This window comes from Diabrotica undecimpunctata, chromosome 2 (genome assembly GCF_040954645.1).
Source record: "Diabrotica undecimpunctata isolate CICGRU chromosome 2, icDiaUnde3, whole genome shotgun sequence".
Lineage (NCBI taxonomy): Eukaryota > Metazoa > Arthropoda > Insecta > Coleoptera > Chrysomelidae > Diabrotica > Diabrotica undecimpunctata.
In genome coordinates, this window is record NC_092804.1 from 99710284 (window position 1) to 99723938 (window position 13655).

General features: G+C 37.5%; 1 protein-coding gene across 1 annotated transcript in view; it reads right to left on the reverse strand.

Moving 5' to 3' along the window:
• LOC140434754 (uncharacterized) overlaps positions 1 to 13175 on the reverse strand; it is a 76975-nt gene extending 63800 nt beyond the window's left edge. Inside the window, exon 1 of the mRNA XM_072523251.1 lies at positions 12974 to 13175. Within this exon, the coding sequence (XP_072379352.1) occupies positions 12974 to 13079 (106 nt within the window). The 5' untranslated portion in view covers positions 13080 to 13175. The remainder of the gene's footprint in view (positions 1 to 12973) is intronic.
• Positions 13176 to 13655: the final 480 nt, after the last annotated feature.

Here is a 13655-nt window from a genome sequence, read left to right on the forward strand (position 1 = left end):
CTTTGATCGTCTCTGAATAAAACAAACTATTGTTGTGAATTTATTAATTGTTATGTCTTTAATTTAAAATGTCTTTATCAAAAGGTTCTTATCTAAATTTATTAAAAAGCACAATAACTGATATTAATTTATTTATCACTAAAAAATACATAATTTATTTAAAAACGAACGTGACAATAAAATTCGCGAGCGCGTCTTCAGAATTAACTGACTTCTTCCAAATAAAATGTCCTGTTATATACTCAGTACCGTTAGACTCGAAAAGTCTAAAACCTTCTTGAGTAGACGACGGCGAAACGGTAAAGGCAAACTGGATTTCCTTCGCATCGGTTCGACCTTTTTCTTGAAGGTCGTTCAGGTAAAATAGAAGCCTCTCGTAAAATCTAAAACATATTAGAATTAGTCATCATATATTTTACAGTTATTTTTAGGCCAGGATATTTATCGTAACATTGCCCCCCTCTTAAAAGATGGTTTCTCCTGGAACCTTGTCGGGACTGGAACCGGAACTGTATGCTGGTATCGGCAACTGGACCCTCTTTTACAACTTCCAGTTGTATAAAAATGACAAGGGACGGTTTTCTCTCCGCACCAGTAACTATGCGGATTGCAACAGACTAACACCTGGACTTCGGTGTCTTTGAAGATCTCCTCCACCATATTTCGGATAACCCTCCAATCTAATTGGCGGCACTCCAACTTTGGCATGGCTAACTTTTGCACGTCGGACTCTAGTACGTGCTCTCTCAATTGAAGTAAGGCTTCCCATACATCTCGGTAGGTATGTTGGTCACGGGCAGTGTCTTTTGTTACCAGGTAGAAAAGGTAACGTGATGCATCTTGGAGTTTCAAGGTTTTACCGGGAGCTGGCACCTGGCATTGAAGTTCTGCAACTCGACCAAACTTCCTTCGAAAGACGGATGCCAACCCTGGTGCGTCTTTGATACTGGCCGGGATGGTAAGGGCCAGCGAGTAGTCATCGGGGAGCGCGAGTAGATCTTGCTTTTCTTCAGTGGTAACACCATGTCTCGCTTTACCGGTACCTCCATAGGCACCCATGAATTCCTCAAACGTGAGGTCAGATACATCGTGGACTTGGTTTACTTCCACTTCTTCATCTACGTCGTGGTCACCTTCGAAAGACGCCAGCCGGTTATGGTGTACTATCATCGGCTTTCCCTTCGGAATCTTGCTTATTCGGTAGATGACATCGTTGATCTTCTCCATAATGAGGTATGGACCTTCCCAAAACTGCTGCAATTTAGGAGAACAACCTTTTCGCTTCTTGGGATTATACAGCCATACTTTGTCGTTCTTCTTAAAGCAACCCTTTTTGGCTTGTGTATCGTACCGTTTCTTCATTCGGTCGCTAGCGATCTGAAGGTGGGAACGGACCAACTCATGTACATCGTCCATTCTTCTTCGTAATTCGATCACATAATCTTCACCTGCTACATCTTCTCCAGGTCGACACCCAAACTCTAGATCACAAGGTAGTCGCATTTCGCGTCCGAATAGGACTTTGGCTGGTGTCTGGTCTGTTGATTCGTTAACAGCAGATCTGTAGGCCATTGTGAAGAACGGAAGGTATTGGTCCCAGTCTCGCTGATGATCGGACATCATCTTTGTCAAATATTTGCCAACTGTCCTATTCATCCGTTCTACCATACCATCAGATTGCGGATGATATGCTGTAGTTCTTGTTTTCTTCATGCCTAGTCTATCACATATTCCTTGGAATAGATCGCTTTCGAAGTTCCTGCCTTGGTCACTATGTATCTCCAAAGGCACTCCAAATCGGCTGATATATTCTTGGATCAACTTATCTGCAACGGTGGCGGCCTTCTGGTCTGGAAGTGCGTAAATCTCGACCCACTTAGTAAAGTAATCCATTACTACCAACATGTACTTGCCTCCATTTTCACTTTCTGGAAATGGCCCAGCGATATCCAAAGCTATTCTTTCAAACGGGCTTCCAACATTATATTGTCTCATAGGAGCTCTCCTTTTTCGGTAAGGCCCGTTACTCGTAGCACAAATAGTACATTTCTTACACCAGTCTTTTACGTCGTCGGAACTGTTCATCCAATCAAACCGTTCCCGAATTCGCTGAAGGGTTTTCTTTACACCAAAATGCCCTCCCGATGGACTGTCGTGTAACTGACGAAGTACTTTGGCTATTCTGCTCTTTGGGATCACCAACTGTCTTCTCTTCTCTGAACCGTTATCATTTTTCAGGACTCGTTTGAGCAAGCCATCTTCGATGATAAATGAGTCCCACTGGGCCCAATACGTCTTAACTACTGAGCATAGGTTTGATATTTCCTGCCAAGGTGGTCGACGGTTTTCCTCTTTCCATTTTCGGATTTTCTGTATAACTGGATCTCTCTCTTGTTCTTCCCTTATCTTAGTAGGCGTCCAGTCGTCGTTGACAATCGTCGTTCTTAGCACTGCTGCTTCCTTGGATTCCGTTTTGTTGCAGTGGGAACACTCTGCTGGGCATGGCCTTCTGGAAAGAGAATCAGCGTTTCTGTGGCTAACTCCGGCCCGGTGCTCAATCTTAAATTCGTATTCTTGGAGTCGTTCGATCCACCTGGCTATCTGACCCTCTGGATTCTTAAACTGCATCAACCACTTAAGGGCGGCATGGTCGGTTCGGATTAGAAACTTTCTGCCATAGAGGTATTGATAGAAGTGCTCTACTGATTTAACTACTGCTAGAAGTTCTCTTCTCGTGACGCAATAATTCCGCTCAGGTTTTGAAAGAACTTTACTAAAATATCCGAGGACTCGTTCCTGTCCTCCTTGAATCTGAGATATCACTTCTCCAATTCCCACATTACTTGCATCCGTATCTAAGATGAACTCTCCTTCTGGCAGTGGATACCCTAAAATTGGTGCTGTTATTAGATGTTTTTTTAAGGTCTCAAAGGCATTTTGGCAGTCTGTATCCCAGCGGTATTCTCTTGCTTCCTCTGTAAGTCGCGTTAATGGCTCAGCGATATCTGAAAACTTCTTAATAAACCTCCGGTAGTAAGTACATAGTCCAAGAAAACTTCTCACTTGATGTTTGTCAGTTGGTTTTGGCCATTCCTTAATGGAATCGATTTTTCCCTTATCCACGGCCACTTTTTCTTTACTGACTATATGACCCAGATAATTGACTTTACCTTGAAATAGCTGGCACTTCTTGGGGTTTAGCATCAATTGGGCAGCTTTAAGTCGATTAAAAACGTTTTCTAAATTCCTCAAATGATCTTCGAATGTCTCCCCCAAGACGATTATGTCATCTAAATAAACCAGGCATGTTTTCCAAGATAACCCTCTCAACACATTTTCCATAAGCCTCTCAAATGTCGCAGGAGCATTACACAGTCCAAATGGCATAACGTTGAATTGCCACAATCCAGATCCTGTGGTGAAGGCTGTCTTTTCTTTATCTACTGGGTCCATTTCTACCTGCCAGTATCCAGACTTCAAATCCAAAGTAGAAAACAATTTACTTCCAGCCAATGTGTCCAATGTGTCATCGATCCGAGGCAGAGGATAACTATCTTTCTTGGTAACGTTGTTCAGCAAACGGTAATCCACACAGAACCTCGTCGTTCCGTCTTTCTTCTTAACCAGGACCACCGGAGAGACCCATGGGCTCGTAGAAGGTTCTATCACCCCGTCTTTCTTCATTTCCTGAACAGTCGTTTCAGCTTCCTCTCTTTTCGCCTGTGGTAATCGTCGAGCTGTTTGACGAATTGGCTTAGCATTACCAGTATCAATTTTATGCTTAACAACGGTAGTTCTTCCCGTCTTTCCTCCTTTCGGTACGAAAATATCACGATACTGCAGAAGAAATTCCCTTAATTTCCTTTTCTCAATCTGATTCAGAGACTGTCCTGCAACTGCAACCATTTGGTCGAATTTGTCGTTGGAATTATCAGATGTTGTCGCCTGACGGATTATGGATGTCACAGGTACACAAGTTCCTACTTTTGTCTCTTTCTTTATGGTCACTGGGTAGTCATTGACATCGATAAGCCTCACAGGAATTTCCTTAGCCAAAGTCACCAATTCCTTTCCAATTATGATTCCACGGCCAACCTCATCGTCGTGGTTCCAAGGCTCCATCATAACAGGTCTCCCTTCGTCCACAATTACCTGTAGCCGCGCTACTATGATCGTTTCACTTCTCGCAGGCACGACTGTATCTTCTTTAATGGCTGCTTGCACAGTGTTGTCATTATGTGGATGGAGAAATACTTCCTCGTTGCCAACTTTAATTACCTTATTCTTAAAATCCAATTGGAATCCATGCATATTCATTACGTCCATTCCTAATATAACATCCTCTTCGATGTCAGCAACTATAACAGTATGGACAAACTTTTCTGCTCCAATTCCCAATTGTACCTGGATTTCTCCATGAATGTTGGCATTTTCACCTGTAGCGGTCCGAAGTCGCAACCTCGTTGGTAACAGTTTCTTACGGCTGTTTATAACTGTCGGGCGTATAATGGTTCTGGTCGCTCCGGTATCCACCAACAACGTATGCTTTTTACCATTTATCTCTCCATCTACATATACGCTATCCTCACGACATTTCAAAGAAGCTATTAGTATAAGAGGATCTTTGGAAAAGTTCCGGGTCGAAGCTGCTCCCCTAAAGCCGACTCGTTCTGGTTTTCCCGATGGTGAGTTTCTTGATTTTATAGTCTTCGTTTTCTTGCATGTAATAATTTTCATCATATTAACGAGCTGGTCAAGTTTATCTTCATCTCCTTCCTCTTTTACAGTCCTAACTTTACTGTACCCGCCAGAGGCCTGCGTGGCCGACTGGTATTCGAGGGCGGCGGATAGGACATCAACCAGCGTCTTGTGACGAGCTAATCGCAGTGTTCTCTGCATTTCATGATCACGAAGACCATCAATAAACGTTTGAACGGCCAATTTTTCCATCATGTCTTCGGGAGCTGTTGGATAAGCATATCGTACTAATCTGGCAATATCTACCTCATATTCTTGAAGAGCCTCATCTTTCTTCTGTCTACGATTTTTAAGCTGCGACTGATATACATGCTCCAAATGTTCGTGGCCATATCGCATATTTAACCTCTTCTTCAGTTGTTCGAAATCATCGGTCTCCTCTACGGCTATGGTCTGAAGCACATCTAAGGCATCTCCTCGAAGAGCGATAGTCAGGTTTACAGCCTTTTCTTTTTCAGACCATCCATTCGCTCTTGCGGCTGATTCGAACTGTTTCATGTAGTTGTTCCATGATGATTTTCCGTCGAAAGTTGGGACTTTCACATGGACAGAACCTCCACTTCCTTCAAATTTCGGCCGTGTTTCCAACTTACATTTCGTCTCTTCTTCTTTTGTCTCCACTGTAATCGGATTGTTTCCTCTCTCTGCTGTCCCTGTTTCCTCCATCTTCCTTTCCATCTCTTTAATCTTTTCTTCGAAGGCCGACATATCGGCAGCAACTTGGTTTTTTAACGAAGATATTCTATCGTCGAGGGCAGACGTCTCAGAAGTTACTTTAGAGATTTCCAAAGAGATATTAGCAGAGACTTTGCTTTCCAGCGAAGAAATCTCGTTAGAAACTTTGTCTTTCAAAGAAGCGATGTCGCCGGAAACTTTCGAAATATCGCCAGAAACTTTGTTCTCTAATGATGCGATGTCACCAGAAACTTTGGCTACATCAGAAGAAACTTTCGAAATCGACGAGAGGACAGCATCTTCAAATATATAAGTCTCTGGATCTAGACCTTCTTCTAGCAAAGCGTTCTTTAGTCGTTGGACTAACTCAGCCTTTTTTCCGGTAGAAGCTAATTCTCTGTCTTCGAGATGTCTTCTTAAATTCGTCACTGTGAGCTCATAAATCGTAGCCATTTTCACAATTTATTTTATATTCAAATTTATCTTAAGTATTCCACTGTTCCGACACCAATGTTGTGAATTTATTAATTGTTATGTCTTTAATTTATAATGTCTTTATCAAAAGGTTCTTATCTAAATTTAATAAAAAGCACAATAACTGATATTAATTTATTTATCACTAAAAAAATACATAATTTATTTAAAAACGAACGTGACAATAAAATTCGCGAGCGCGTCTTCAGAATTTACTGACTTCTTCCAAATAAAATGTCCTGTTATATACTCAGTACCGTTAGACTCGAAAAGTCTAAAACCTTCTTGAGTAGACGACGGCGAAACGGTAAAGGCAAACTGGATTTCCTTCGCATCGGTTCGACCTTATTCTGGAAGGTCGTTCAGGTAAAATAGAAGCCTCTCGTAAAATCTAAAACATATTAGAATTAGTCATCATATATTTTACAGTTATTTTTAGGCCAGGATATTTATCGTAACACTATACTTATACATGAGTAAAACTTCAAGAAACAAGCTGAACCTATATGCACTAATTGTAACTCTTCACCCTCAGTTAAACACGTCATTCTACAGTGAGTATTATACCAGAAACAAAGAATTAAAAATTCGCTTAACAATAATTTGAAAAAGTATTCTAACATCTGCTTCAAATAACTGTTGATTTTTCTCAAGGCTGCCACATTGTATACCAAACTGTGAGTTTCATATTTTTTGTATAACAAAATTTTATACCAAATTGTAAATTTTGTACAACAAAGTTGTGTACAATAATGGAAACTTTATATAAATTGCTGTGTATATCTCCGGTTAATAAGCCTGAGTAAATGTTTAAATAAATAAAAAAAATTAACACTGAATATACAAGTTCTTTTACGGTGTATATGTTGAAAGTACACTTGAGTTTTGTAATTAGGCGAGGAAATGAAGCACTACACCTATCAATTTTCCGAAGCAAGATGAATCGGGGTAAAACTTTTTGCATTCGATTCGGAAAAGTGTCACAAAAATTACATTTTGTGCTTAAGCAAATGCATTTCCAAAGTGCATAGAAAATGAAAAATTTGCAACTAAGAAAATATAGATAGGAATGAGTTACTCGGGTTTTTTCAAGGTCGCTGATGATAACGATGATGGTCCTCGAGCTACCTGGTGATCAGGGTTGACCTCATCTGCTGGAGTATGTTAATTTCATTCTAGATCAATCTACAGTCATAACTTGTGGGTTTTGGAGGTCGCTGAATATAAATACGATAACAACGATGGTCCTCCAGCTACCTGCTGCTCAAGGTTGTAACGATAATATTTTGCCTACCATAGGGTAAGATTATGGGGGTAGAAAATTGGGGACAGAAACTATGGGGGCGAAGATAGGGCAAGAAAAATAAACGCTACTATGCGAACGGCACTCAGGGGGTTACTGGAGAGCTGGGGTCGTGGATAAGTGAACGAGATGTGTGGATTTGGGCAGCTACAAAAAAATGAAATAAAAGGGTTACTTACGTAAATCTCCTGGAACAAAACCGAAACGAAGACAAGAAGAAATACCTCTAGCTATTTAAATGGGACGCCGCTTCGAAGAAAACTTCCTACTGGAAGAAAGAAAGTTTCTTCCTTCCTAAAATAAAGAAACACAAACAGGTTAGGAGATTTTTCTAAAATAAATAAAAAAATGGATCAGAGAAACAAATCAAAACGTTTATTTTTGTCTCATACAAACAGTTATCAAATATACAGATTGCACAAAAATTATTAAAAGTTGCAAAATACAAAATTACAAAAAAACTTACATGTGTTGCATGTTTTACAAAGGAGATTGCTACAAAATTCTTTGAAATGGTTCCTAAGTTATCTTATTAATATGGCTAAATTAAAAATTAAGGATATCCTTGTTCATGAAAATATATAAGATTTAACTTTTTCTATAAAACATTTTTCTATACAAGCAAATTAAAAATTGTCACAACAAAAAAAAAACAAATTTAAGCTAGCTGTCAGATGTCACATTTAATTTTAATGACAAAGAAACAAAAGATTGACAGCAACCACACTTAGTTTACAAAATAATTCTAATTATTACCAATTCTTAAATTTAAATGAAAGCAATTATTACTTTTAGCAAAAAAAATCTGTCTAATTTGGAAAAATTTAATATATTGAATGTTACCTTATTTTCACTTATTTCACTTACCTTTGAACAACTTGCTATGTATCTCTGGGGTTAGAACTAAACAGACAAATTCTCCACTGGAACAAAGGAAACCATTTCCACACTTCAGGAACGACAATCTAATGGGGCTGTATCAAACAAACAAACAACAACAAAGCCAGTGGGATATCCTATACAATCACCTTTCAAAATTTCTTCCGGTATATTGCACAAATCTAGTGGTTACTCTATTCTAATCCGTCATATTACGGAGAGTAATTACCACTTTTTACCGGTCATGGAACTTAAACCATTACACAAATTTACCGGCTTGGTGATTAAAAATATCACACACCCTTCAAACTCGAATCGTCGAATCTCCTTTCCAAACTCAACTCAACTGTCGCCTCGCCGGACGGTGTTCCAAAACTAGACGCAAAATACCTCCCTCCACGCTTCTCACCCCGTGCACGCCAAGGAACTCACACAAATTCCTTACGACTTGCAGTCGTGAAAATAAACCTTGAATCTCTTCTGGAGTTAATGCGGCTCAGAGAGAAAAAGCACAATACTTGCAATATTTTTTCTAAGACCCTCTTCTCAACCGGCATATTTGGGGCTTGAATGTAAACAAATCGTTGTTCGACGACAAAAAAATCTTAAAATATTATAGTTAGAAATGTCATGTACGAAATGGGGAATTTTGAATGTAAATAAAGAAGTGCTAATACGTCTTTACTACGAGATAAACACCACGCCTGTTATCGATTATTTTAACGTCGTTGCAAACAGACAAAACAGGGGCGTCTTTAGAAATTTTTAACATATAAATATTTCGTAGTTAAAAAAATTTAAAACGCTACAAGGTGGACCTCGTCTCCTGGAGTTTTATGTTATTTTTATTCGAAATTAGTCGAAAGTCATTATTTGGGAGTTTTCGAGATCACTAAATACGAATATTATGATGGCGATGATTCTCGAGCATCCTGGAGCCTAGTGTAGAACTAGTCCCCTGGAGTTTTATGTTATTTTTAGCGTTTCTGAATACGAATATTACGAAGGTAATAGGTATCTAATGCCAAGGGTGAACTTTGTTCCCTATGATTTCTTGAATATAAACACAAAAAAATTTTTTTTAACAAGTAAAAAAAGATGATTAACAAATAATCGTATCATTCAAATTTCTTTCTTTCTCATCTTATTCTGTATCAGATAATTAATTTTCTTCATAGTTCTCCATATTCGCACAATTTTTACTTGCCAAATTTCAAACCAAGCCATTTTTTCTACATCCACATTTTTGTATAAAAAACAATGATTTTCATAATAATTTTAAATAAAGGGAGGAGAAAAAAGGCTAGTACATGTGAGAGAGTACGAGTACATCTGAAAGTAAAAGGCAGGAGCTGCTACAGGGGAGATTATAATATGTATTACCTAGTGATGAAGTGCAGCTGGCACTTGGCTATGTTCTTCAATTTAATCATGGATGAAATTATCAAAAGCGTTAACAAAGGAAGGAGATACAGAAGGAGAAACAAATAAAAAAAATACTCTGTTACGCAGACGACGCAATATTGATAGCCAAAGATAAAGATAGTCTGCAAAGATTGGTCCACAAATTTAACATAAGAGCAGAAGAATTTAATATGACAATCTCATTTCAGAAAACGAAAACCATAGTAATTAGCAAAGAACCAACCAGATGTAAAATAGAAGTTGATGGCATCAGTATTGAACAAGTAATGGAAATAAAATACCTTAGAATTACACTGTCCAGCTATGGAGACCAAGTATAAAAAGATGGTGAGAGATCAAGTATAAAAATCAAATAGATTGACAAGATGCCTTAATAACACTATATGACGAAACATACACAATAAAACTGAGATGATGTCAAGAATTTATAAAGCCAGTTTAAGACCAATAATGACATATGCCTCAGAAACATAACCCGACAGAGCCAAAAGACACAAAGGCTACTGAAAACGGCAGAGATGCGAGTACGTAGAAGAATTACAGTAAATACGCTGTAACATACAATGTATAAATGAATGGACACTAAATAGAAAAAATAATGGAATAACCACATAAGCATAATGGTGGAGACCCATGTCGTCAAAATAGCAAGAGATAAGTCACCAATCGGCACAAGAAATATCGGACGACCGCGCAAAAGATGGAGTGACAACGTTCCATAGAGGTACTAATCCGCCAATGAAGGAACATAATTGCTTACAAAGAGGAAGAAGAAGAGAAGAAACAGTAACATGTGAACACTTCAAGGTATACAGTGTGTAAAAGCCAAATGGAATAAATTCATTATTTAGGTTACTGTACATATTTATAAAAAATCTCGAAACACGTCAAATTTAAATTATAACTTGACATTCTTTAACGTGAAAATGCAACCCCTACCTTCAAGCCCCTTAGAATGACAGGTACAACCCTCAATTTTTAAAATAGGAAGTATAGGCTTGTGATATATCGTTTGAAAGGTCTTTTCATTCTACATTCAAAAATGTTGTCGCTTTCAAGTTAATTAAGATTAATTAAGATAAAATAAATTAAAATCATGTGGTTACCGAAATTCGCTACAATCAAAAACTAAAATGTAATGCAAAACGTAATAAAATGTAGAACACGAAAAAGAACTATGAATGTTAATGAAGTAGATGTTTAAAATGTTCACCGCGAACGTCTTGGCAACATCCTAATCTCAAATAAAACTGTCTTCTAACATTATTTAACATAACAGGCGTGATCGATCTAATCGCAAGCGTTATTCGTTCTTTTAAGTCATTTAAATCAGAAGGTTTAGTTTTGTACACATGGCTCTTCACTTCTTCATCTTCTTAGTCGTTAACCTGATGCAGGTATCGTGATATCATGAAGCTATTAGCTAAATTTCCCAATGTTCCTCCACGTTTTTCTATCTTCTGCCATTCTAGCACATTCTGACAATGGAGCGCCAATGGTAGCAACAATATAGTCCGTGTATCGTGTGGGAGATCTACCTCTATTTCTTTTGCCTTCTACTTTTCCCTGGATGGTAAGTTTTTCAAGACCATTTCTTCGAAGCACATGTCCAAAATAGCTTATTATTTGTTCTGATATTTGTATTCTTAGTCTTTTCTTTATGTTTAGCTGGTCCAGTATGGATTCATTTGTTCTTCGGGCCACCCATGGTATTCTCAGCATTCGTCTCCAGCAGTACATCTCAAATACATCTATGTTCTTTTTGTCTTTCTCAGTAAGGGTCCAGCATTCCGATGCATAAGTAAAAACTGGAAAAACTAGACTTCTTACTAGTCTCATTTTTGTATCGGTAGTTATTTCATGGCTTTTCCAAATTTTTGTTAATTTTGCCATAGCGCTTTTTGCGATTGCTGACCGCCGCTTTATTTCTTCAGTACAGCCTCCTTTGTTGGTTATTAGTGAGCCCGGATACACAAATTTATCTACAACAGCGATATTGTTTATCATGACCAGATGATTTTGATTGTTGTTAGCTCTGTTAATTATCATGATTCTCGTTTTATCTCTGTTTATTTTAAGGCCCATCGTTAAGATTACGTCTTCTATCTGTTGTAGCAGGTGAATCAATTCAGCTTCAGAACTAGCGAGGATAGTACTATCATCTGCATATCTCAAGCTGCAAATCTTCTTCCCGCCAATGGTGATGCCACCGTTCCAGTGCTCAGTAGCTTTCCGCATTATCCATTCACCATAGATGTTAAATAGAATTGGGCGTAGTATGCAGCCTTGTCTCACGCCCTTTGTGACCCTGAAACTATCGGCTAGTTCCCCATTTATTCTAACTCTGGCATAATTGTTATTGTACAGGCTTTTAATTAGCAGTATCAGATGATTGGGGACTCCCATTTCAGACAAAACCTGCCACATTTTACTCCAGTTGACCAAATCGAAAGCTTTACTATAATCTATGAAGCACAAATATGTTGTGATGTTGAATTCTCTGGATTTTTCTACAATCTGCCGTACGTTTAAAATTTGTTCTCTAGTACCACGTCCGGGGACGAAACTTGCTTGTTCCTCCGCAATGTTAGGTAGTAAAAAGGGCTTTATCCTCTCGAGAATTATGTGTAAGAGTATCTTACTTCAATGCGCAATTAGAGCAATTGTGCGATAGTTGCTACATAAATCTTTCGCTCCCTTTTTATGTATGGGATTATATAGTGATTGTGTACAGTCATCAGGCTATTTACCTGTCTCCCACACTCTTCACATATCCCCATAAAAATCATTGGTAAAACTGTTATTTTATGCATTTCCGTTAATCTAACCATTTTTCAGAATTGAATTGAACGAACTTTTTACTTAAATTAAAATACTGACACCTTAAATAAAACAATTTACTAATGCGTGTTAAAATAACGTTGCCACGGAAATTCTTTAAAGTTTTTTAATGGTTACCATCTAAAAACCACATTGCTATGGTTTTTGTTCACTTTCTCATTATCAAGACTTAAACAGGAAATAAGTTTTGAGTATATTTTAGCGAATTTCGGTAACCACATGATGTTAATTTATTTTATCTTAATTAATCTTAATAAACTTGAAAGCGACAACATTTTTGAATGGAGAATGAAAAGACCTTTCAAACGATATATCACAAGCCTATACTTCCTATTTTAAAAATTGGGGGTTGTACCTGTCATTCTAAGGGGGTTGAAGGTAGGGGTTGCATTTTCACGTTAAAGAATGTCAAGTTATAATTTAAATTTGACGTGTTTCGGGATTTTTTATAAATATGTACAGTAACCTAATAATGAATTTATACCATTTGGCTTTTACACACTGTATAAGGTATATATAAGGCATACATCTTCAATTTATTGTAATCTCTGTAGCGTGTTTAAGGTGGTTTAGTTTATATAAAATATGTATTTTTTAATTACATTGAGTACCACTTACCTGAAGTGTTCTTGGGCCAGTGACTTATATAGGTGCCATCAGAAAGTTGGAGTGATAAATGACCCACTCCCTCTGTGGTCATTTTCCAGAAATATACTTTAGCCATTTTGTCTGCTGCAAGGTGATTTTTGTAAATATTCGATTACTGAGTAGGATTCCTTGTTATCAATTGACTTGAATTTTGCTTAGTCAATCGAATACCCTAATAATATAAAAGGATTAAGATAAGAAATTGATAGATATGATAGAAATTGATAAAGATATGTTTTTTTATGTTTCAATGTGCGATGTTGGCTTAAAATCGAGAGAATAAATAATAATATAAACCAAAAAATATAAATAAAAATTCAAATAGAGTCACAAAGAATTCTAGTCAATGATGCATAGCCAAACCGAGAATTATGATCAGTGAACATCAGTTGTGGTTTAAAAAACTTACGGATTTAATTTTATATAAGGGTTAACATAGAACAAATTTGTTTTTTTCGGGACGCCATTTGTCAGTGAAAATCTGTTCTAGAAATTCTACTTCACTATTTAATTTAAAATTAACTAAATTATTTAATGGAATTTAAATCTAATTTACTTACAACCGACAGTGTAACGACAGTATGATAGATTTTTGTTGCAATTATAAACAACCTGAGAGAGAAATGTCCTAGGAATAGCAAGTAAAACTAAT